Raw genomic sequence first — 26,741 nt, 5'->3', positions numbered from 1 at the left:
TATTTGATGATTTACAGAAGATTCTTTCAAAATGTTAATTACTGTGATTCAGGATTATTTACTTCTATATTACTTAAAGAAATGTTAATGTTTGGTATAATAGAATATAAGCAACCAATCAATCAATCTCCTTCTTCTCTCTCTCTCTCTCTCTCTCTCTCTCTCTCTCTCAGGACAGCGTCATTCGCTCTGTATAGGATAACCATATTGCCAACCAAATCGGTATATCTCCATTTCACATATAGATCGTTCTGTATTACAAAGAAAATGCATTTAAAACAATGAGCATATATACCACCAGCACAAAAAGCTCACGTTCAAGTACGTTTCATATCACATTAAGGATCTCTTAGAATATACCAGCTTGGGATAAGGTCGAGGGCCCTTTTCGAGGTCAAATATTAATTAGAAAATGGTTTTATATTCTGCACTAGACTACTCAACATCAACAAGCTGGAAATACAAAACAAAAATTCAACTTGATATAGGCTAGTACTGTAGAATTATAGAGGCCTATGTAATATTGCAAAATTTATTCATCATAAGTAATTATAAGTATCAAAGACCCTGCAGTGAAGCTCCGCCCCCCCCCCCCCAATCATAGCCCCCCCGCCCTCCAACAAAAAAAGTCAGAAAGAAAGAAAGAGGCACATTATTGGCTTGCTACGGTCCACCTAGTAAGACCGGTCTACCCATTCCACCTACCCAATCCCTGCCCCTCCTCCATGTTTGGACCCATGGCATGCCATTTATTTCAAGAAAATGATCTGGTAAAAGAGAAATTAATAAATAGAAAATAAAATAAAAGTTACATGGAAGAAATTTAAGTGCTGGGAATAAAGTGTAAAACTCAGTATCACTTAATAACATTATGATGAATAGAAACGAGAGAAAAACAGCAGGGAAGAAAATGTATGGAAGAAAGACTGGTGTAACAATCAATCCAATATTCTGATGAATAACAAAGAAATATAATGAAATAAATTGTATGGCAGGAAGTGTGACAAACACGTTAACATTCTGATGTACGATTGAATCAGAGTGTATATCGCCTCCAATCTGTGCTGAAATAACCGCCAAATTTTCCTAGTCCAAACGTGTATTACACTCTTGGACCACAATCGTCATCATGTCAAGACAGCTAAGAGTACGCCATTAAAACACCCACATCACGTGACCTTCGAATCCAATCATCCACATGTATGATTGAAGAAAAGCAGTAATTAGCTAAACGTTGTAATAGGTGTACAAACACAGAAACAACCATGACACCGGTCGAAAGTGGCACCAAGGCCGGGCTGGGCCTTCCTCTAATATACAATGTGTAAACACCGATAGTGCGTGTCCATTATGCCAATTAAGGTTTAATGGTGTGGCTGTACGCTTCCAAGATACACTAATCCCATATCATATGATTATGAACTGTACTGATTTCAATGGAAATCTTGACTGTTATTTAAGTGAATGTGGAAAGAGCTCTTCTGACGTGACTGTGTTTCTTAATATTTTAACATGACTTTTTATTTCCTTAATTTTTCTTTAAGGTATTCATAAATATATTTTTGTATTATATTATAATGTGCGTAATTATGCAAGTATCGAATGATGCAACAAGAAATACAGACATACTAAATCATTTTGTCTTTCTTTTATCAGAGTACATCGAAAGATTTGGTCGATTTACGCCCATGAGTGTAAAAGACGAAAAGCTTGAATATGTCTGTGTTCGTTGCTTTTCTTCGATTTGTTTGTACCGATTGTACCAATCCTTTTACACGTATATATTGCTAGGGCGACACCATCACAAGCCGTGTGCTTTTAAAGAACATCGCCTCCTTCCTATGTACATGCGTATAAATTCAAATATTTTGCATCTGAAATTAAATTTATTTTTTTAGGGCTCATTATTTGGCGATTTGAGCAATTATTTTAGAAATCGGTAGATATTTAAACAATTATTTATATGTGTGTACATAAATCACAATCATTTGGTCTTCTTGCATAATTATATACTAATATTAAAACAAAGAATAACAAATGCCGACGTTTTGCATTGGTATTTTGATAACAAAAAACGGAATAGCAGCATTGAACGATTTCATATAAAATTATTACAAGATTTAATGCCAAATATAATACTTGGGTTTCTTCCCTAATAAAGGGCTTATAAAACATCAACCTTAAAGTCGATGGGCAACGAAAAATGTTAAATGTCATTTGAATTGAAAATAAGAGGCCAAACCTAAACAAGTTATGATATTGTGAAAAGAACTTTTGACATAAAATCATATTTAAAATATCAGCAATTTTTTTTTTATAGACAACGTTTCTCTGTAAATGAAGAAGACGATGATAAGGGTTATAGCCTTTCGATATCGATGCACTTTGATTACTGTCATCTGCAATATGCGTATCGTGAGTATGCACACGGCCCATTAAGTACTTAATAGCTAGTAGTGAATGTTCTATGGCACATGACTGACAAAAAAGAACAACCATCGAACGTAATGCAGTTAACATTAACGTACTTGGTTCAAAACTTCAAGATGACATAAATTACGTGCCAAGGAAATGAACGTTCAAGTTTATGAGAATATCCTGCACGGATGCTCCTCCGTCGTTTTCTGTTTCAAAGTTCAAACAAACACGGGTCATCCCAGCTCAAAACGCAATAAGCGGTAGGCTTGTTAAAACTCTGTTCTTCTGACATTGTGAGAATACACAATTGATAGTGCAAAACATGTTATATTGTTTCTTTCTTTGCATAATCAGAAGTAGTGTAAATTTCGAGTTTTTGCGCATTTTGCCCAATTATTGTCAGTAGTAGCAGTAGTAGTATATGTGGTGGTGGTGGTGGTGGTGGTGGTAGTAGAAGTTGTAGTAGTAGTAGTAGTAGTAGTAGTAGTATGTAATGTTTTGAATATAATTGTACACTGTAGAGCAAAGAAAGCTGCTCATCATGCAGGGAAAGCGTTTATAAAAACAACATCTTCGTCAAACCATAAAGATGTGCTCTTTACGAACTAGTTAGGTAATCATGTGGTCAAAATTCGTTTAAAATCACTTCTAGTGAAAGATCAGAGGCGGTATTGCAGATATACCAACTATCACTAATGAGATGCAGGCTTAAACAAGGCCTACAAACAGTGCGAAGATGATTTCATAATTAGACGAGCAGCGATGCCCATATGAGTTGTCTAATGACGTGGACTTAATCCATAGGTCTTGAAGCCTGACAGGTCATCATTAGATCGCTTTATTGAGTGCACTTAGAACAGTGGCGGAACCAGATGAGAAGGGGTGTGGTCGGGAGCCATGACCCCCTTCTTATACTTTTATCAACATCCGGAGACCGGAATGCATGCACATACTGAGGTTTGAGTTTCAGATTTAGTTTATTGTTCATATTGCAAATTAGTTTTTATTTCAAATTTTGCAATGATTTCACAAAATGGAAATAAATGGTACAAATATCCATGAACTATATCAAAGGAGGAGAGAAAGGAGAAAGTGAGAATCTTATATCCATTTTTTTTAGTGCATAAAATGAAAAGGCTTTACTCATAGGAAATGTAAAGTATGGAAGGGAATTATGGTGAAAACTCTCTTCTTGTGAGATGCAAGTCCTAAAGAGTAGTTAATCTTATAATAGCCTTTAAAATAGGAGGAACGAGCAATTAATGTCAATCACAGGTAATATAATTCGTTTTTTTAAAGCAACGTAAGAGTTACTTTCATTACATTAATGTAACAAATAACATTATTTTGCACTCGTCTCCCTCTATAATTTTTTACCCAACTCAGCATTTTGGCAAAAAAATGCACTCACAAAGTTCGGTACGTGCCCCTTTAAGTCAAAATCCTGGACATGTCACTCGCGACATAAGGGCCCGAATGCGTGGGTTGTTAATTAAGGAGAATTGTAGGAAAGCGCTCGGATCACTCGGTGATTCATATGAAATCTCTAAATTTGAGATCTGTGACGATGAGTGTGAGATCATTGAAGTGAAGTGTATAGTTCTACGTACAGTGAAGTTTGATTTTTCATTATCCAAAATGGCTGACTATGGATATGGTTCACAAAGTGACATAGACTTGATTGTAATGCGTTGATGTTGATAAGGGTTGTGTAGTTCTGTTTCAATTAAACAGGTTTAGAAAAAGAAAGGTGTTCACTGACCTCAATACAGACACTCAATAAAATTACTCTCATTTTACTACTCGTTTTTATGGAAAGTAAAATTTGATGATTATGAAAGTGAAGACAACTGGGTAGGTAGGCCTATGTAGACGTTTTATTTCTCACTTAGCATGCTAGACCATAAAGCAAAACATATATGTATATTGGTTGCAAATAGAAAAGACAATTAAGCACTTTGGACACCACACACACACACACACACACACACACACACACACACATAATTTGTATTACGTTCCGTATTCCGTATATATTACATACAGACTAGCTGGTAAAAGTGCAACATAATGATACAGAAAATTCGATTTGGTTAGAATGATTATAACCATCAGTTATCAGAATATTTAAAATTTCAAAATTCTTGTGGGTGAAGAACCCAGCCCCCATCTTGTACACCCATGAGAAAGTGGACGAACATCAACACTTTTTGTCGGGGGTAGGGGGTTGGGGTGGGTGGACCGTGGAGATACATTATGTTTTCACATGTATTTCTAAAACTTTAATACGTATTAATAAAAAAGAAAGGAAGCCCCTCCCCCTGTCGTAAGGATAAATTGGGAATCAAGACTTACGTGATACACAAATGAAGTAGATTGAGCGCGTGCTCTCGTAGGCGCTACCTTCCCTGACGGCGGTGACGGGAACGAAGTCGCCTAGGCCCACAGTGGTGAGGGAGACGAAGATGAAGTAGAAACTCTCGAAGTAGTTCCATCTCTTCTCCAGGGTGGTAAAGATGGCGGCCGGGATGAGGAAGAAGAGGGCGAGGATGAGAACGAAGAGGATGAAGAGATGACACACCCGGATGCCGGGACCCGATTCTTTATAGTCTTGAGGATAAAGATTTTTTTTTTTTTTTTTTTGGGGGGGGGGGGGGGGGAGAAGAGGAACAAAAATTTAAAGAAAAAAGGATATAAATGTATTTTCATTATGACTGATAAGAATGCGGTTATTAATTTGGTGGGGAACATTTCTGCAACAGGCAACAATGACACTAATCAAATTCTCACACAATCATAAGGGACTTTTAATATATTCTCGATATTTTGGGGGGCACGTCCCCCCCCCCCCACGCCACTGTTTTCAGTATATGTCAGTTTGTTTTGTTTTTACTCGATATAACATTTTTTTACCGAAGACGGTGAAGACCTACCAAAATAAGATTTCGTCATTTTTATAATTTATGAACATATTTTGAACTTAGGTCCATGCAGGAAAAAAGGTCTTAAAATTGCAATGGGTCTACGCCTCACGGGGATCTAAGGTACCTTTCTCCCTCATCCCGCCCCTGTCCCCGCCCTACGCCCATTGTCCAGACAAGATTCCGCCCCCATGTTCATCCATTTCGTTTTACACATGCGATGGCTATAAGATATCCAAAGAAAAATCATAACGCATTATAAGCCATACACTTTGGAAGCTAACTGTATTGGGGCCCTGGGGAAACCTATTTAAATTATCACTGACATTATGGTGACTTTGTTTTTATGATCCCTTCTTTATGGCGGGTTAAAGTGGGCAATAAATCTTCGAACGAGTGTATTAGTCATCGTTTTTCTCGTCGATCTCATGCCTAAAGCGCTTAGAATTCACTTAAACAGTCATGAGAGCAATTTTATTTTCTAAAGCTATGGCAGTTGTCATTCACGTTCAGGAACCAGAAAGAACGTTTTTCAGTATTCACTATGAAAGAGTCTGTAGAACCATGCAGTGAGCCCGAAGATTAAATCTAGGGTTATTAACAGTAACAATTTCATGGTTTGCGTGATACTGTTGCGCTTTATGTCTTCAAGATATAAAAAAAAAAGGACGATGGCCTCAACACACCATTTCTTTCCGGTTTCATTCATTTATGAAAGTAAATTACGCATTGAATTTTCGTATATTCGTAGTAATTCATTGAAGAAAACTAATTTGATATTGTTGCTCAAGGAACTATTTCATTATTTTACATCGTTTTTGGTTCATGAACCAACTTTACAGCCTTCAATATGGCATGAACTGAATAGAATGAAAATGAAAATCAATTAAACCCCATGGATAATTCACGGTGACAAAGTAAGAAAACTAAAGTATAAGAAACTCTACTTAGCATAACAAAGGAAACCACCTCTTTCCAACGACCTATTCAGAAAAAATTAATGACGATTATTACTCCGGTCGATTTTACGTTGTATAACCTCTTATCATTATTTTTTTAAAGGGATATGGATTTATGGATCCCACGACCTTCACTATAGGACAAAACTAAGGACATTACAGAATATAATAGAGTTTACTTTAATGTGACTTCATGTGTACGTACTTCGGTTCAGTTGAACCCGAGCTAATATTTAATGATGAAAACGCCATATGTTTTTTTGCCATGCGTAAAGCCATGAATTAGACGTTGTCGCTTTCCACTAATTATGCACGCAGACTTTAGAGTCGGATCCGTATTAATTTCATTTCCCCTGTAATTAATGCTAGAAAAGAACACATGGGGCTCACTTGTGTAAGTAGTGCTGTGTGAAAACCTTGGATTGGTTTGGGACCGTAATTATTTTAAAATCAATTATTCAGACTTAAGACGGTGCGATGTAATTCTGTTTTATTTTTTATTGCATTAACATCTTGACCCGATCGTGTACTTCCTTTTCTTTTTGGTAGAAATGTTTATTTGGAGACAAATGTTACAAATCCTTAATTTTGTGTGGGTACGTATGTGAGTATGGGGAAGCTTCAAATTAAAATTTTGTTGAAAAATGGAAACTGCAAATGGGCATTGTTGACAAAATCCCGTCTTAAAAATCAGCTTCCAAAGTTCAGGATTTTTTTGCGAATGCGGCGTGCTATTCTTTTTTAGAATAAATATTGTTTATTAAGAATATTATTTCAATCAAAGATGTACAACTGAGATTAATATCAAAATTAAAATCGAGATTAAAATAGGTTGTAATCATTACGTCTTGCAATATACTATCGCATCTAAGCTGTTATAGCAGTTCTTAAACTAAGAAGGCGACCACGAATAAATAGATAAAATTATAAGAAAAAGGTTAATTTATCACTCAATTAATCAATGGAACTATGGATAATCTTTAAAACTTGAATATTTTAAGAGATAGCCCGAGTTGAGAAAACTTACCGAATTTATCTGTGAGGTAGTCAAGCAGCATCTGAGAGGGTTTACTGACCACGTATGTGATTGTACCGAGGAAGAAGAAGGTAAAAGGAATACCAAACAGAGCAAAAAATAGACAGAAGAGTTGACCGCTCCATGTTAGCGGTGACACGTGACCGTAACCTGAAGGAAAAAAATAAAATAAGAAACACGTTTGAGGATGGAGTCATTTGTTTTCAAATGGTAAAAATCATTAATACTCAACCAGTATAGTAAATTCTTTTTTTTAAAGTTAGTTTGGAATATATAGTTTTTTTAAAAGCTTACAGGTTTTGAATATTCAGTTTTGAAGAATATGTTTTTGAACATTCAGTACACCTTTCATGTTACAGCCATCTCACTTCAACTAACATCAACACGATCATTCTTTTAAGATGAAAAAGTGATGACACAATTAATTAAATCGAGCCAATAATCCATAGTAGTTTGTGCCTTGATAATACAAGAAGTACAATGAGATAAATAAAGATAACGCAATGCATACAAGAGATCCATCACGTTGTTCCCTTTATGATTTCTTCAGTTCACGGCAAAAAGGTCTGTGTAAAAGTATAAGAGTTAAGAGCCTTCTGGCTATCAACAGGCGATATTCTCATCAGGTAATTCTAACGAATGATGATTGTGGAGAGAAGATGGAAGAACAAGAGATGCCCTTGGTCCGTAAATGCACAAATCATTTCAATAAATGCATCCCGCCACTCAATTACAATGGGTAATTTCATTACGAGGGAAAAGAGAATTATGTAATCAAATTTATCTTCCATCGCTCACTTCCCAATTCCTGAACTCGGAGGCGATACCCGAATACCCTTCGAAACGATGATACCGTGATGCATCGCAAGAAGAATAATCATAAACAAATGGCGGTGATGTGCATCCATTATGTAAACGATAACATAATAAGAAACTTGCAGTGAAGGTTCGGTAAAGGGCCGGGGTTGCATTTAGGGGTGCAAGGGATAATGGGGGGGGGGGGAGAATATTTATAAAAATGAGAATTTTGAGGTATTTCAATAACTGGACATTTCCAATTGCACGACGTAATCGGGAAACTCATGTGTCATTTGTATTTTAACAAAGGATAACTTTGTGTATAGTAATTTTATTTTTTAAATGAATACGCCATGTTTCTTGTTTGTTATGGTCCCCTTATCTTCATGTATTATTCTAAGATCAAGTCCTTCAACCTTTCAATTTATCTGTTGGCTACTGGTCTAATGACCTGTGTCCGTGACCATAACAGTTACGTAGGGCGCCCCTTGAATGTGCAAAAGGGGGAACAAATGTTTTTGTTAAGGGGAAGAAAGGGGAAAGTGAGGCGAATACACACCTGACTTAGCAATCTGCTCCATTACCTGTCATACATCTACTGAGACATACCCCCCACCCCCACCAACCATTGGCCACCAGTGCCCCCGAATTTCTTGACCCATGCTACGCTGCTCGTTAACAGTTCCCTAAAGCATTATCCATTGTATGGCCAAGATCAACAACTTCAATATGGAATTTTTCGAGCCGTTTACACTTTGATGTGTATAAAAGCATATTTCAGGGCCCGCTGGTTACTGATTTCCATTTTCCACAATTATTCAATGACCCTGTTCGAGTTTTTTTAATCAATCAACCGAGTAATCGAATTATGAATTAAACAACAATGCCTTCATGGACCATAATAACATGTCAACGAAGTAAAATAAAGTATGTTTAAATTCTAAAGTCCGAGTACGGTGAGGCAACAGTATATAGGGATGAGCTAGACTTGTTTGCTATTATAGTATTAAACAATTCACAGTGAAAACATCTGGCATTTGCAAAGGCTTTATTATATTCATAGGGCAGTCAGGTGGCACAAGTAATATTTATTTGCCCACATTCATAGTTACAGAACCCAATACAATTTTCATGTGCGGTTGAATGATTTCATATAAAACCAAAGCTATGTAAATTAAAAAGTTGTGTTGCTTCAATAAAAACAACACCGGGTGCTGCCAAACAAAATGCTTCTTTGTAAGGCACAAGTTCACAACCACGTGAATCGGAAGCAAGGGTGTCGATTTGTATCCGTGGTTGGGGGGGATGATAGGTGCCAAAATATTTTCGGCAATGGATCAAAGCAACCAAAGTGGTAGAAGCGTGTGGCAAGTTGCACCCCTCCCAAGCGCGTAGCCAGGATTTAATTTTAGGGGGGGGGGCGGTAGTGAGCACGCGAAGCGCGGTTCCTAGGGGGGTTGGGTGCAGGAAGGGGAAGCCCCCCCCCCCTCCGCGCAAAGCGCGGAAGCTTTGACGTTTCACTAAATTATTAGAGAAAGAAGACGATTCGTTGGACCGTTCTCGACTCTTAATCCTTGTTTGAATCAAATTCCCCTTCCTCCGCGCATAGCGCGGTAGCTCTGACGTTTCATTAGATTATTAAAGAAAGAAGACGATTCTATGTACCATTCTCGACTCTTAATCCTTGTCTGAATTCATTTTTGCCCATTCCTGCGCGAAGCGCGGAAGCTTTCACATTTTATTACATTATTAGAGAAAGCAGACGATTTGTTGTATCGTGTCCTTCATGAATTCAGTTTCAATAAATTATTACTCTTAATCCTTGTCTGTATTCATTTTCGCCCTTTCCGCGCGTAGCGCGGAAGCTTTCACGTTTCATTAAATTATTAGTAAAAGAAGACGATTAGTTGTATCGTGTACTTTGACGTTTCATTTGATTATTACTCTTAATCCACATCTGAATTTAGTTGCCCCCTAACAGCTTTGCCCTGTTCGCTAAATTATTAGAGAAAGAAGACGATTCGTTGTACTGTTCTCTATATTAATCCTTGTCTGAATTTAGTTTCCCCACTGAAAATAAGTTGTGTCACAAATAAGTTGTGACATAATAATCTTTCTCCAAAAATGAAAAATGTTTTTGGAAATATCAGGAAATAAAATGAGTGAAAAAAATAAAAATAAAGATACAATGACGTGAATTTTAAAAAGGGTGAACGGAAACAACATAACAACTAGTGAACTATTTTATAAGTCATACTAATGTCCGAAAATCTTTCTCCTTGTCTCCGATCTCATCACGAAATCGTCACAGAGTTCATCTTTGTTTACACCGTCCAGGATTGTCTGATGTGCATTGCAGATTGCTACTTTTGTGCTTCACACTTAACATTTAGCTCGTTGCTTTTGATGCTGCGTCTTTGCATTTGGCGCACTGCATTTCTATGATGCTGTTGATTGAACAAATTGAATAAATTCATCAATTCCTGATGAAGCCGTATGAGCGAGAATTCAATTTATTCTTGTCTCATATACGGTTGTCTTATTTACTTCGTATATATGTATGTATTGTAAAAATGAGATAGCAAAATGTGTATATTGATGGTCATCTTGCGAGTAATAACCATTAACTACTCTCATCGGACTCTCATCATTAATTTTTCTCTTCATTTTTTTATATTTTTTTTATGGTGAATTATTGGGGGGGATGATTGTACAGGCCATCCCCCCCACCTGAAATATTGGGGGGGATATATCCCCCCCATCCCCCCGGGATCGACACCCATGATCGGAAGCGTGAGCATATGGTAAAATTGAACAGCTTGTGTGATTATTTTTTTCACCTGAACGCAGCATAAAGTAAACTATTTAATGACGTTTGAGTCACAAGTTCACAACCACGTGAATCGGAAGCGTGAACATGTAGCAAAATTGAACAGCTCGTGTAATTATTTTGTTCACCTGAATTTGGCATAAAGTAAACTATTTAATGACGTTTGTATCAAATTTTAGCTATAACTTTACAATAGCTGATAATCCCACAATAATGTCGTGAACTCGTTCTATAGGCACCATCATGTCATATTTTGTTCCTTATCCATATATATTTACACTTGTAAGTTACAAGATATTGGGCAGCAGTATACCCAATAAAAAACACACACCTGGAGCCTCACCCCTATAACATGTTGCTAACAAGTTGTATTTCCCTACAAATCTTTTGAAAACAATCTGCTATTATACAGACCCCTGACCAGTTTTCACGGCCTTGTAGCCTAGTCCGCCGATATTTCAGTGACTGTAAATGCATGTGCTGTAACTGTAACTACGCATGCCAATACTTGCAGAGGTCTATTCCTCCATTGAACTCTGATTCGATTTGCTAATGGTCTTTACTTGAACAATGATAATAAAATGGTGGGTGCACACTTATTTCATTTGGCCAAATCTAATTGATTAAAAGCGGATTGAAATTAGAGGGCATATTTTCTATAATTGGACCGGAGGGGCCTTTTTTCTTTTCTTATTAAGTGACAGAAGTCTCGTTCACTTTGTCTTCTATTCTCTTCAATGTTCTTTGTTTACTTTCTTATTACTAGTTGGCATTTTCTCCTCTCAAGGATCGATTTAGGTCAGCTGTATAAGAAATGAACCGTATAGGAAGCGATATTTATTCCTGAGAAAAAAATATCTATTATAATCTTATCCTCTTCCTAATCTCCAAACCTCCCCCCCCCCCCTCTCTCTCTCTCTCTCTCTCACTACCTGTGTCCTTCCCTCTCCCCACCCCTCTCCTAACTCTCTCTATCCCATCCCCTCAATCCTCCCTCTTTTCTCTTTTACATTCATCTCATACACTACAGAAGTATAACAAAAGATTTTTTTTTTAATTGGTTCATCTGGGTGATCAATTTATTTCAGCCCCATTAGACTGGTATCACATAAACTATTGTCTTAGTAAGATAGTGACATCGTAGAGATGTCGTAGTAGAGTGGTCTAAACACTTGACTGGGGATGAGAAAGGTCGTAGCCTACGACTCGTAGGTCTGATCCCCGGCACGGCACTGATGTCCTTGAGCAAGGAAATTTATCTACCTTGCTTTACTCCATCCATGTGTTAAATGGATACCCGGTAGGATGCAAACGTTAATGTGGTTGGATTGTGACATATTGTGTGTTTGCAAAATGGTGCCTGGCCAGAATACTTCCAATGCAGCGGAGAGTAAGCAATATCATGTGCAGAATAATTATTTATTATTAATTAATCAGCACAGTTGTTGATTTTTTTTTAAATATCTGAACCACCTTTCATTGCTGTTTTGTTTAGTTTCCTTTTCTTTTCCCCTTTTATATATATTTTTTCTTCTCTCTAATTCACTTTCTTTTGTGATATAGATAGTTGAAGTGTTTGTACTTTGCTTATTTTACTTAATTTATTGTTGTGTGTTTATAATAGTTTGTATTTCTTTTTGTTTTGTTTTTCATTCTGTAATGGGCGACCTTTTCGCAACCTTCATGGAAAGCCCCGCATATAACCTGTGTAAACATAGTTAAAATTTACCGTTACTTTGTATATTTTGATTTATATAGTGCGAAATAAAATTGAATTGAATTGTTTAGCAATTAAATATAAATGGCTGAGGGTAATGGGAATTATAATGTACATCGGCTATAAACGCGATATAGTAAGTGCTATTCAAATATGACTAATTTTTATTAATGAAAACATTTAAGAACTTCTGCTTTACAAAAGTTTTGGGGTTCTTGATGGTAAGCTAAGATTCTTTGAATTTATTATGCTCAGTTAGCCGGTCCAAGGTCTCATTAACATATGAAAATTGTTTGCGAATGTACTTGCGATTATCTTTCGTTAGCTCGCTCTAGGCCAAACGGTTCCCTTTTGACATTTTGAATGAATGTTTGCAGTGTGTGTTTGGGCAACAATCGAAATAGAAACAAGAATTATTGTTCGCTGTGTATCTTGTAACGAATATTTCACGATGAACTGGCTAAATGGACAAACCTGATCATTCAGCACGTTCGATCATTTCTCCGAGATATGCAAGATTAAAGAAGGAATGTAAATAAATATTTTGGAACATATACACCACATCACTCGATATCTAATGGACAAAATGAAAATACAAAATATCAGAATACTAAGATCATCAAATTTATCGCCATTATGATAATCAGAGGCTATTTTGGGTGTTTTATATATTTTGATTCAAATTCAAAACGTTGATTTGACAACACACCCAGTCTCGGTGTTAGATGGTACATGGATATTCTACCAAGTGTTATTGGACCAAATGGAAAAAAATCATTACCATGATAAGGTATTGCCATTTATTTCGACGTTATAATATACCTATACTATATATCTTGAAGTCATTGAATAACGATACACTGTTTATCCAAATTTCAAGGTGGATTAGAAGACCATCTGTCTTGTAGCTGAATAATGTATGAGAACTGAATTATGAACGGAATCTATATTGTCAGAGATTTTATACGACCAAGGTTATTGCTCGCCCCTAGAGCTCAGCACCGACCCAGTTTTCGAAAAATACATCTTGAGGGAAAAGATGCTTGATTCGTAATCATATAATAAGATAATAAGCCCGTTTGAAGACACAGATCCGAGGACGATAGGCCTATAATGATTTCGTGGAAGTCAAAGAGAGAGAAAGAGAACAATTTGTTTTTCAAAAGCTTGGTGGAAATTTATGAAAGGGTATTTTGCAGATAGAACTAAAAGTAGGTGTATGATTTACTAATTAAGTGTATGCGTTTAAATGGAATGTATGTATGTGCGTGTGGGTCTATCGCATATAATATATATATACAGAGAGAGAGAGAGAGAGAGAGAGAAAGAGAGAGATGCTGGGAAACCAATTCACGGATAAATGTTATTAAAACCTTCTGATGTATCAAAACAGACCCCTTAAATATGTTGTTTGAACAGCTTGGTTTTTAAAGTGATACAGGTTCATGACTAAGAGCATTAAGACAACGTCATGATTGGCAGGTATAGAGAAATGATTAAAAACACATTATCTTCCAATGGGAGCGTGAGGTGTCCCATGGTATAGCAGCAAAGTTATGAAGGCAATTAGCACGCCTTCAATTTGCCATGTGTTAACCCTTCTCTTTTGTAAAGAAGTGACCCTGGCCGTTTGGCCACCATTTTTCTAGGTAATTAGAAATAAGATCTCATTATACATGTATGATAGAGAGTGAGCATAATACAGATACGGCTATGCCATACATCCTCAAAGACCTGACTCTACATTCGCTCGGCAGTGTGATCATGATTGTGAGTGAAAATGTCTCGAAGTGTCCATTGATCCAAAATCTTGGTCTTTAGAGACACCTGTCAGTTATACTTCCAGGGCCCCGTCTTACAAAGAGTTACGATTGATCCAAATCAATCGCAAGTTTGCAGTATCCTATCTCGTATGCGCATAGCTCAGTGCGATTGATATCAATCGCAGATAAGTTACGATTAATACCAACTCTTTGTAAGACGGGGCCCAGTACTGTTACGTATGCTGAATCTATCATTGTCTACTGGTATATGTTTCCAGAGACACCAAGATGTTCTGTTATTACTCCAGTCTTGAAGAACTCTTCTCTACAAAGAGAAGGTGTAGACCTGTTTCTCATATACCATTTCTAGGCAAATTGATTGCAAAGGCTGCTTCTAAGCGGTTATCCAATTTTGTCAGCCACAATGATTTGCTCGATCCTATGCAGTCCTTTGAAGTGACCAACAACTGGAGATTGTGATACCGCAGGTATTATCTATTATTGAGCCACATGTATTATCATACCACCCTATGGTGTATTGGTAACATCGTAAGTCAGCATTCAATTATTATCATGCGCATGTTGATATTATTAAGATGTTTACCATATATTTTGATCCTGGCAAGACTGTGGATGCGGCATGTGCATATGTCCGTATCTCAAAGTGCTTGGAAGACGTACAATCCTGGCTTGTCACTAGCAAATTAAAGTTGAATTCTGGCAAAAATTTTCATTGCTGCATCAGTGATCACCCAACCATTCGAATCGGCTCGGTTAACTTTCATTTTCTATTGCTGATCAACACATCCTTATTTCTCCAGGACCTGGGTGTAGACAGTGTTTGATAGGAACATAAGAATAACTGACCATGTCACCTACTTATGTCGTACCCTCAACTGGAAAATTTCCAATCTAAAGGTACATCTGAAGGTACTTGGAACGAGACCATTCCATAATGTTGTTAGAGCACTAGTCTTGGACTCCAGGCTCGAATATGGCGGTTGCTTGATTAGAGGTACTAGTATAAGAAGTACCTGGGCAGACTCCTAAGGCTCCAGAATAAGTGTACACGGCTAATTATTTTGTCAAAAACCGAAAAGGTTCCATGCTACCCCATTGTACATTGACTGTATATTCAACAATGATGTGTAATCGTCCATGACCTAGCATCGTTTATCCATTCATGAATGAACCTGCATTCAATCAGCAGATGTATGAGATTTATTGTATTATTACCAACGCTCCTTCTCTCGCCTTTCCTTTACTTCTCTGCAAGTCACACTCTTTTTTATTTATATTTTTATTGTTGTATCTAAGTTGAGGGCTGCGGGCACGTCAAGCTACTTTGCTTATTTCTGTAGCCCTCCTGCATCTAATGTATGTTAATTATGCATTCAATACATTTGTTTAATTTCGTTTATTATCTGTATAAAATTATATACACTTAAAATATTGTATCAAACCATACTATGTTCATGAAAATGTATGACGAAAAAAAGAAAAGAAGCAGAAACCAATAAATCAAATCAAATCAAATCAAAACTACACTGGTTTCCAGTTACTGAGAGAATACAATACCGGATAAAAGTTTTAACAAATCTTGTTCAAACGTTTAAATCTTTCACACTCTTCCTCTTAAAAGCTCCTCATTCTTCCAGCAACAGAGAATGTATTATTCACTTCGATCTACTTCAGTTCCTTCCTTTCTCATTCCCAAATCCTGGAAATAGCCTGGCTCCAAATACTTTCAAACCCTTGCCCAACGCATATGGAACTAACTTCCTGTATTTCTGAGAAACTCAATTTGACTTCTTCTATAAACATATTATTATGGAAACATACATCTACAATTTTAACTAGTAATTCGACTGAGGGAGAGCGCTTTGTATCACCCGGAAAAGCGCATTATATAAATCCAATTATTTTTATTAATTTTATTTGTTTTAATTATTATCATAAATATTATCATTATTATCATCATCATCAACCTTATCATCATCATCATCATTATTGTTATCATTATTATCATTATCATTATTATGATTATTAGTATTATTATTATAGTATAGTAAAGTACTTTAGTAGGGCAAGGGAGCCAGAATGACAGTAAGAAGAAAGAAAGAAGAGATTGAGAGATTAAAAGAGAGAGAGAGAGAGAGAGAGAGGAGACGACATTGCTGGAGATACAATTAATATTGGTAGAGATTATAGGAGAAAAGGGGAAAGGAGAGACAGGGAGAGACATCGTCAAAGAGAAAAGCAATAATACATGCATTAATTAAAATAAACGAAGGATTTAGAACCCATATTTACCATGAGCCAACAAGTTCGTCATTCGCATGTCACCATCATTAGACCTCATTAATATTCGTTATTAGAACAACTCCTCATTAACACAACCTTCCAAAACACACGTCTCTTCTAAGTCATGTTGTTTTAAGGTGAAGATCTTACACAGATAACAATAAATTGCTTTATGCAGGACGTCAATCTGCTTTTATGATAGTGAGCGGTTATATTAATAATTCACTTTTACCGAAATACCAACTCCCACTCTTATAAATAAACATACATTTCAATAAATCACAGCTCTAACATACTAAACATCGCATATATTGGGCAATCGTTTAAATTGCAATCTGTGTCGTACAAAAAGCTAAATTCAGATTGCACGCAATATACCCAGATCACGGAAGAAGGTCAAAAAGATGACAGCAAAGTCTTCTCCATCAAGTGCCTTCTCCCTCAGCATTTCACGGACGCTTCTTAAAAATAAGAGTATCTGCATCCAATTAACAACATCATTATAATTATGATTCTCGAAGACCACTCATTCTCGCTCTACACAATGCTGGGTTGCCACGTTACGTAATGCCCTCCGCCATATTTCATCTTGAAAACCATCGGGGCAATTTCTTTGCCTCATTACTGGTTTCTTTGGAAACGGGCGACGTAGAGTGTGATAATGGAGAGAGAGAAAGAGAGAGACAGAGACAGAGAGGGAGAGAAAGAGAGAGAGAGACAGAGAGGGAGAGAAAGAGAGAGAGACAGAGAGAGTGAGAAAGAGAGAGAGAAAGAGAGAGAAAGATAGAGAGACAGAGTGAGAGACAAAGAGGAGCGACAGAGAGCGACATAAGAAAACAAGAGGAGGTAGAGAGAGAAAGAAAGAGAATGAGAGAAGTAGATGCAAGAAAGATGGGAAGAAAGTAAGATACAATTATGAAATGTATTACAATAAGGCTTATTTCTATATATAATTATTAATACTATTGAAAGAAGGTGACGGTGCGAGATGAATACAAAGCGCTGCAAACTATATCACGATAATGCCTGTTTTCTAATAAATGCGTCGTGTAACATACGTAATTAGGGAGACAACCTTCAATACGTATTATTATAGTGGACGTGTCGGGCTTAAGGTTTCATTCATTATGAAAGTACTTATGTAAACAAATATTTTTAATTTATTGAATAAAATGTAGCCTAATTCATTTTAGCAGCAGGATCTGAAAAGTTAATGCATTTTTAAGTGACGTACGTTGTTTGACGTTTTTGTTTTCTTTCTAAAAACTAATTTCTACTCATTGATTTTCCAGCTCAATAAAGACAATAACTTGGCAATTGCTTTGTTTGTCAAACGAATTTAGTTACTTCATGGAGCTTGTTAAGAAAGAAAAAGAAAAAATATATAGGAACAGAAGAAACGAATGGTAAAAGCGATTAACATTACTAAAGGAAAACTTTTGAGAGAATTACTTCCAATCTAATTCAAAAGGAATATTAAAATAATATATTATAGCACATTTTCGAGATAGATTGATTTTCCTTGCAGTTACAAAGCGCTGCACACATTGCTCAATATAATTATTTGGGACCCATTTCAAAGACTAAATGGTCCCGTCTTATAAAGAATCGCAAGTCCTCCAATCAACAGCAACATTGCAATATCACAATATCACATCTCTTAAAGGTAATGTTCCATTTGCAGCCAACATCAAATTCTGTAGAACTTTGCAGAAAATATGAATATGTCAGGTATGTTATTTTAAATGTAAACGTTAGCAGTGTCCTTTTATTCAAATTATGCAAGGAAACCCGTTTACTTTCTAGACTTCACTGTCAGACACTATATTGAGTGAGTGACTGACTTCTCTTTTTTTCCTTTGGTAATAACATACATAACAATGAGCTGTAAAGGTATACAATGAGCAATCGTCTACATCAATAACCCACTTCTTGTAATGGCCAAAATTAAACTGATTGAATCTTTGTGCAGCACAAAACGTACGACCATTCGGTACAATGGTCTGAAAATAAGACTATTACTTTCTGACTTGGTAGCACTTAAATCGATTTGACAACTAGTAGTCGTAATTTTTCCACTTAAAGACATTTTCAAGCGCCCCTTTTTTTAACGGAAAGTTCTAAATTAGTAATATCTTTCAAATGCCGTTGGAATTCAATCAGTCTACATCAATTACCCACTTCTTGTAATGGCCAAAATTAAAGGGAAAGTCCACCCCAAAAATAAGTTTGTTTCGATAGAGGCAGGATAATAAGAAAATCAGGTGAGTGAAAGTTTGAGCAAATTCTGAATGAAAATAAGAAAGTTATGAATTATTGAAGTTGTGATCAATCAAATACAAATTGGCAACTCTGTGACTTATTATACGAGCTCTCCTTCATTTGCTTTGTGCATAATATTCCATAAAATCATGTTTTCTTCTTTATTGATGACGGAATATATATTTGTTCCTTGCAGGGGGAGTATAGAAACATATTTGCAATTATTAGGGTGCATGTATGGTTGAAATTTTTCTTGAGGGAAAATGAAAATTTTAGATTTTTTTAGTACTGAGCAAATGGAAATTGAGCTCGCATGATACGTCATAGAGTTGCCAATTTGTGTTTGATTGATCACAACTTCAAAAATCCTAACTTCCTTATTTTTAATCGGAATTTGCTCAAACTTTCACTGACTTGTTTCTCTCATTTTTCTACTCCTATTAAAACTAACTTAATTTCAGGGTGGACTTCCCATTTAAACTGATTGAATCTTTGTGCAGCACAAAACGTACGACCATTCGGTACAATGGTCTGAAAATAAGACTATTACTTTCTGACTTGGTAGCACTTAAATCGATTTGACAACTAGTAGTCGTAATTTTTCCACTTAAAAACATTTTTAAGCGCCCCTTTTTTTAAGGAAAGTTCTAAATTAGTAATATCTTTCAAATGCCGTTGGAATTTAACCTTTTTTATTTTGGGGGCCTGCAAATGGGACATAGTACCTTTAAACCATGTAAAAAAATATTATATTATTGAATGTTGAATTGTATATCTGATTTCTTGTCAAAATTACTGCTCTGTTGGAAATGAAAAAATAAAATTGAAGCTGAAACTGAAACTTACACAATTGTGATTGATTAGTAATAATATGTGTTGATGTTTTGGGTTTTTTTTGTTGGTTTTTTTTTGTTGTTGCTGTATGTTTGTTCATCAGTTATTTTGGAGTCCCGATTATTTTGATGAATCATTCATCATCATAAAAAATTATGACAAAGAGCCAACGAATCATATTTTCTGGCTACTTGTGTAATATACTTTTCAGTCACGGTGCCTTTCTCTACTAAGACTGTTTGACAATATGTGCAGGAATGCCACATGTTTGTAGTGGCCGTCTGTTAGTGTTTCGCTTGAGTGGCCAGTCTGGAAAGGTTTCATTTTTACCTTAAATCACAAACTGCCCTGGGGTCGTGTATGACTGTTTCATAATTAAACATTAATGTCTAGCCGTATTGTAGTTTTCAAACTTTTCAACAATATTCGCATTCGCTGCTGTTTCTCTACAAGCTGCAATGGTGGCATGCGTAATACTCATTTGAAAAACTATACCCACTCTAATATATTTGTTTGCACGTCGAAGTAAGCACTGTCAAATGCAATAACTACAAAGTGAGTTATTTTTAATCCCAGACTGTTTTTTTTCCTGGTGTTAGATAATTTCACCTATATGAATGAGTCTAGTTCAGGAAACGTGCGTATGCCTGTAAGGAAAAGGAACCTGTAACAAAAACATAACAGTTCGAGTTCGAGCGCTAAATCATCAACAGATCCATTAATTTGTCAAACTGTATTGACATTTTGTTTAGAGGGGCGCGGATGACTATATGCACTTTACAAAACCAATCTATTTCTTTTTCTTTTTCTGTGCAAACAATTCATAAAAACGAAAAATTATGACTCATTGACTCTGAGTGGTAAAAGTTACATTCATGGCTTACTGCATGCTGGAAACCAGATTGCTTGTATTCATGGCATATTTCCGGCTCTAGAACAGACTGTAGCGTCGATTTGTCTAACGATAGCTTGGTTATCAGCTCAACGAAGGCAATTTTCATTTCCCCTTTTTATCTTCTTCATAATACATTCTATAAAGTGACCTTCCAACTATTAGGTAATGTTTTACTGATACATGTATACGTTACGGAGTGGGTAATTTTTTGTTGTGGGCCGGGGATGGGGGGGGGGGGGGTGGGGCTTGTCTTACAATAGAGGCCAATGAAGTGCGAGGGAAGCACGGGGGGGGGGGGGGAGCAACCGAAAGGGGGTCTAGGAAGGGGTTATGTCAGCCTTTCTCTTATTCTGTCCCTCTTTATTTCCTCCCCCTCATCCTCTTCCTCCTTATGTGTGCTTTCCTTTCGTCTGAAGATCTCTTTTCGTCACCTCTATCGAGTAGTAATCTTCTTTTGACTCCTCTAGAACAATTTTCCATGACATGACTGTATAGCAGACTACATGAAGAAAAAAAACTTACAACACCAGGAAACAGGCCAGGAATGATGTCATAATCCCTGAAAACCAAGGAGATTTTACAAAATCTCCTTGGTTCAACTTTTTTTTTTTTTTTTTGTCTTCATTTTTGACGGTGATCGGTGAAGCCACACATAGTCTCAGCGGCACACATATCCTCAAACGAAATAGGCTTATTTTTAGGTCTTCTGTTATAAATGTAGTTACGTTGTGATTTACCCATCAGTACCCCAGTCACACCAATGAGACCGATACCAGACCTGGGGGGTATTTCACAAAGATCCTAAGTAGAACTTAACTCTAAGTTGGACTTAAAAATTATGGACAGCCATTGGAGTCTTTAAATGAAATATATTCAAAAGCAGAAATTCAAGTATTTTAGACTTTTTATTAATTCCACATCCAGAACATGAAATCTCCTTGATGATAGAAAATATGAATGATTTCAATAAACAATGAATGCCTTTCAAAATAACTTTTACAAAATATTTTCAAAGATGCTAATGGCTTTCCATATTTTTTAAGTCCAACTTAGAGATAAGTTCAACTTAGGATCTTTGTGAAACACCCCCCTGATATATTACATTACCCCCGATTGTTTTGAAAGAATATTCTGTGATCTATACTTGTAGTGATATATATACCTTTTAAAATCATCTAGGTCAGACGTGTTGGCAAATAATAATGTTATGTTTTGTGCACCTAGTTTAAGAGAGGCCAACTGATAATTAGTTCGCTTCCAGAACCTTTACATTATATGAGCCGTGAAACATTTTGCAGGGAGTCTAACTGTTAAAATTAATTCTTAGAAGGAGAACGTTCTCTGAGCACATAATGATTCTTTTAATTTTCCACGATAAACAAAATTGTGACGTTTTAACGCTTTCATCATTCACCGCAATGGGAAGGGTTGGCTTAAAATGTTTGATTCAGTACTAACAGCACTAGTAGGAATAGACCTGAAGGCCTTACATTTTCATAAAAAACAACCTTTTAACTCAGTCATTAGATGAGAATTATCATGATAATCTATCGCAGCATACGTTAAACTGCCCAACACCAGCCTGGCATATAATGTGATTTATGAAAATAGATAACATTACAAGTCAAAACAGGCATATCATTTTCGAAATTTCAGAGCCTGTTATACGCCTATGTTGATTTGTCATGATTCTAAAGGGTATGGAGCTCACCTATAGTTGTCAGTAGAGTTGTTGTGAAGAAAAATGACCCTCCGAAGTTCCACATGGTGTTAGCCGTGGAGTTGACGGCGACCTTGTAGGAGACGCCGAACTGGAACGCCTGCTCGATGTCGGTGACGAACTTGTCGAGCTCCTGCGCGGTCATGCACTCCGAGTGGGCTTCGAGGAACCCATCCCTCCGTTTGATGATGTTTTCGGCCAGGGTCTGTTCGTATGGCTGTTCCAGGGCCATGAAGACCCCAGCCCCGATACAAATGTAAAGGATGTAGATAAGAGCAAAGAAGATGAGGCGCCCTGCATTGTTCATGGTGATTATTCCTTTTTTGTATTCGACGGATTCAAGACGAAATTATGATTTACGAGAGATACATACGAGACGACGCCAATGTCAATCATAAATATACCCACAAAGCGAAGAACTTTGAAATAAGACGAACCCGACTCCAAGATCTTCCAACAACTGCATGAACCCCAAGATGGATTGCCAGGCCTAATAGCATGTAAAGACCTACCATATAGCTTAGGAGCTGCTACAGGAACAAAATGTTCAAATTAAAAGATCATCGTCATCCGAAACAAAGTATTTTCACAGAGTTTGCTGACTGAAGTACAGTGCGAATTTAAGTTGCAGAAGATCAAATGCACTCGGCGTCATTAAGTCGGTTTGCCAGCAACGTCCTCCAAATGGTTATTTTCTATCCGTGTGGCACAAACATTAATTCTGTCCCGACAATTTCAGATTGAATAGAAACGATTACCCAAAACAATAGTTGTTGCAGGTAGGATTCGTACACACGTTTATACAGTGAGACGGTTTCCACAAAACTAGAAACGTACAGGTTTATGGCTACATTGTTCGGAAATACGGCACAGCCTGTAACTTTGTAGAATATTCCTGCACCAAGCATGCAGAAGTAAATGTTTGACCGGGACTGTTCAGCTTGATCCAGACAAATAGAGACTTTCAAAACAAAAAAAGAATGGACCTCAAACGGACAAAAGCAGTGTGGTGCTCTGCAAATATAGGCCAACTCCACAGCGAAAATCTGTCCAAATTCTGACCCAATCACTTCCCGTCAAAACCACGGTAAACAGAAAGTAACATTATCAGCTCTAGGGCCTCCGTTCATTCCAGTGACGATTGTATCAATCAATGAACGATCAATGTAACTACAATGCGGAGCGGAGAAGAGTATAATGCTCCTGGCCGGCCGGTCTTTGGTGGAACTAGTGTACCAAGATATGATGAAGGCATAAATAGTATATTAGCCGGAATGCTTTCGTGGTACATGACTTGTAGTACCATTATTATATTCCATACAGCCGCGAGTGCTACGTGCGCTGTCAACGCGGGAGCGCACCGACAATGCCACGGACAATGAAGGAGTGTTTTGTAAAGAAATGGGGAAATTATGTGCGAGGAAGGTTATAATAATAATAATAATACATAATATTTATAAAGTGCTTAATACTATTTTTTTCTAAGCGCAAGAAAAAGAAGAAAGAAAAGGGAAGGAAAAGTGAGAAAGAAACATGTTAAAAATATTGAATTACAAGTGAACGGGAAAAGAAGAATAATGCCCATTGTTATGTTGCGAGATTACTTTTTTGTTTGGTTAAAATATGTAAAGTGATGATAACTCTTGTCAACATTTTGAATTAATGGTAAAGTTGGGCAATACCTCCTTGAATGTCAAAATAATGTGTAAATATATAAAGGCTTTCATTAAATGGATTTTCACAAACATAATTAAATTCTCTCTCTCTCTCTCTCTCTCTCCCTCTCTCTCTCTCTCTCTCTCTCTCTCTCTCTCTCTCTCTCTCTCTCTCTCAGTCTATCAATATCTTTTCTGTATCTCTCATTCTGTCTGTATTGATATAGTCATTTCCGCCTAGATCCAATACTAGTAATTTACTTAGAACAATGTAATAAATTCGTATAGAAACAAGATAGGAACTTTGAAAATTATAAACGGATCATTATCAAACTGATGTTCAATAACCATTCAGGTTGGTAAAAGAGACTAAACAATTTGTAAAAATCACCTTACTTTTTCTTAGGGCACTTATACTCAGGCCTGCTTATACTTAGTGTGGTTCTTCCAACTACATCATAGGGGGGGGGGGGGGAATAGAACATTCCCCCCTCCAACAATGAGTGGATTTTTGGATCCTGAGTATATCGTTCAGACAGCGTATTTTCCATTTTAATTTAATGTGTTCATCCCCTACTTATCAATCATAAATCGACGTTCACGACCGTATCACTTCCATAGAGTCCACTGGTCAAGCAGTATCTGATCGTTTATTCTTGGGGTGGGGTGGGAAGGGAGAGGCGGAATAAGATGAGCGTTATTATGTCTTACAGAGAGTGGCTTATCCAGATGTTTGGTGAACATAGGGGACTAATTAAGTTAGGCCATTACTATATTAAAGCCAATTTTCGTTCAATCTAGAGCCGCCACTGCAAACAGTTACTACTTAAAATAGTATTTCTCGAAAATATTGTGCATGAACCCTATATTTTGACGATCTCTCAGGTTCGAGCCGGGAGGGATGCGGATTCCTACCCCCTCCCCTTTATCATCTCGGCAAAGATGAGACGATAGCATTCATAAACATTTCAAAATGTAAACCGATGAAAATGAAAATGGAACGTACAATACACTGGAGAAAATTGAGGAACCAGTAAATGGCAATTCCTTTTTGGACGGAGTTGAGGCGTACAAGTGAGGGCGTGTGCCAATAAGGGAATGTTCAACATCGTCATCGACCCAGTTTTTAGCAGGATAATCATTTCTGCATCTTTCATAACGCCTTATATCGGATAGTGATTTGGGCGGGAGAAAATTATTGCACTAGAATGCTTTTTTAATTTTTTTTCTGTCATCTATCCCATAATGAAGACATGCAGGTCTTTTATTCAACAAACTGGATGTGGATAAAAATATCCTCAAAAATTAGGTGGAGGAGGTTATATTTAAAAAACGCAAAATTCGACGATTCGTCAAGAGGAGGGTATTGAGGATAGGAACTTTTTGTTGGGATGGGGACATTTTGTCGCTACCTCGCCGACCCCGGTGGGCTAAAAAGCACTGGCGTACCTGAGGGGGGCAGGGGCAAAGTGCCCCTTTAACGGAGTTAACGGAATTAACATCACCTTAGACATGATTGTGTAAGCCCTGACCTGCAACAAAAAAATCTGAAATTTATGAACCAATTATCATTACAAAAATTTTGCTCGCTCGCTACGCTCGCTCGCCCAAATAGAAATAACATCGCTTTTAATAATCACGTCCCTGACATGGAGCAATGAACCCAAGTTTTATGTACCATATTTTCCCTATAAAAGAGAAGTGATTTTTTTTTCGCTCGCTCGTGGAATTATGTGCCCACCACTGACCTGCTACAATATCATTAAACAGATAAATGTAGGGGGTTGCCTGCCCGCCAAAATGGAATTGACATTGCCTTAAACACAATTGTGCCCGCCCCCGACCTGCAACAATGAAACAAATTTTATATAGCAATTCATTGAGAGAAAGATGTATTTTCGCTCGCTAGCTAAAATGGGTATAAAATCACCCTAAACACAATATTGTTCCCGCGCCCTGCATGGGACAATTGAACCAAGTTTAAGTGGCAATTATTTTTAAAAAAAGTGTTGTTTTTTTCTTGCTCGCTACGCTCGTTTGCCAAAAATGAAATTAACGTCGCTAACAAGACAATAGTGAATGTTCCCACCCCCGGCTTGAAACAACACCAGTTTATATACTTTTTAACATCACCAGAAGTGAAAATTAACATCGCCTTTTTTGTTTGTTTCGGTCGCTTGCCCCCCCCCCCCCTGATGGAGTACCCATGCAGGTACGCCACTGCTAAAAAGCCAACGAGTAAGGCAAATTAGAAAAAAGGGAAGTATATAGGCCTATATAATATGCATCATAATTCTTCTGTTGTATCCTTAACGAAACGGTTAGCCTCAAAACATTGGCGTAGTATGGATCCCGGATTTTTGTTTTTTGTTTTGGGGTCAAGCAAAAAAAAAAGACATTTCAATAGAGTGACACCCATGGATCAAGTTCAAGCTCAAGTTCAAGTTTTATTTCCATTTTGAACAAGGAAAAATACAAATTATTTACAATTAATAAATTATATAAATTACGAACAACATTTTGCAAAGTATACACAAGTAATTATACTAAACAGTGTACATGGTATTCTTCTTTGCATAACAAAAGTATAGTTCATAATTATACGATAAACATATCATACAATCTAAAT

General features: G+C 36.8%; 1 protein-coding gene across 1 annotated transcript in view; it reads right to left on the bottom strand.

The window, feature by feature from the left end:
* The window catches only part of LOC578865 (potassium channel subfamily K member 1), a 32,445-nt gene extending 9,577 nt beyond the window's left edge, over positions 1-22,868 (bottom strand). Inside the window, exons 1-3 of the mRNA XM_030999446.1 lie at positions 22,449-22,868; positions 7,326-7,484; positions 4,774-5,028 (exon numbers count right to left, since the gene is read on the bottom strand). Of these exons, the coding sequence (XP_030855306.1) occupies positions 4,774-5,028; positions 7,326-7,484; positions 22,449-22,764 (730 nt within the window). The 5' untranslated portion in view covers positions 22,765-22,868. The remainder of the gene's footprint in view (positions 1-4,773; positions 5,029-7,325; positions 7,485-22,448) is intronic.
* Positions 22,869-26,741: the final 3,873 nt, after the last annotated feature.

Source organism: Strongylocentrotus purpuratus, unplaced genomic scaffold (assembly GCF_000002235.5).
Source record: "Strongylocentrotus purpuratus isolate Spur 01 unplaced genomic scaffold, Spur_5.0 spur5_scaffold_5, whole genome shotgun sequence".
In the NCBI taxonomy this organism is placed as follows: Eukaryota; Metazoa; Echinodermata; class Echinoidea; order Camarodonta; family Strongylocentrotidae; genus Strongylocentrotus; species Strongylocentrotus purpuratus.
Note: the sequence above shows the minus strand (reverse complement) of the source record. Positions and strands in the feature narration are given on the sequence as shown.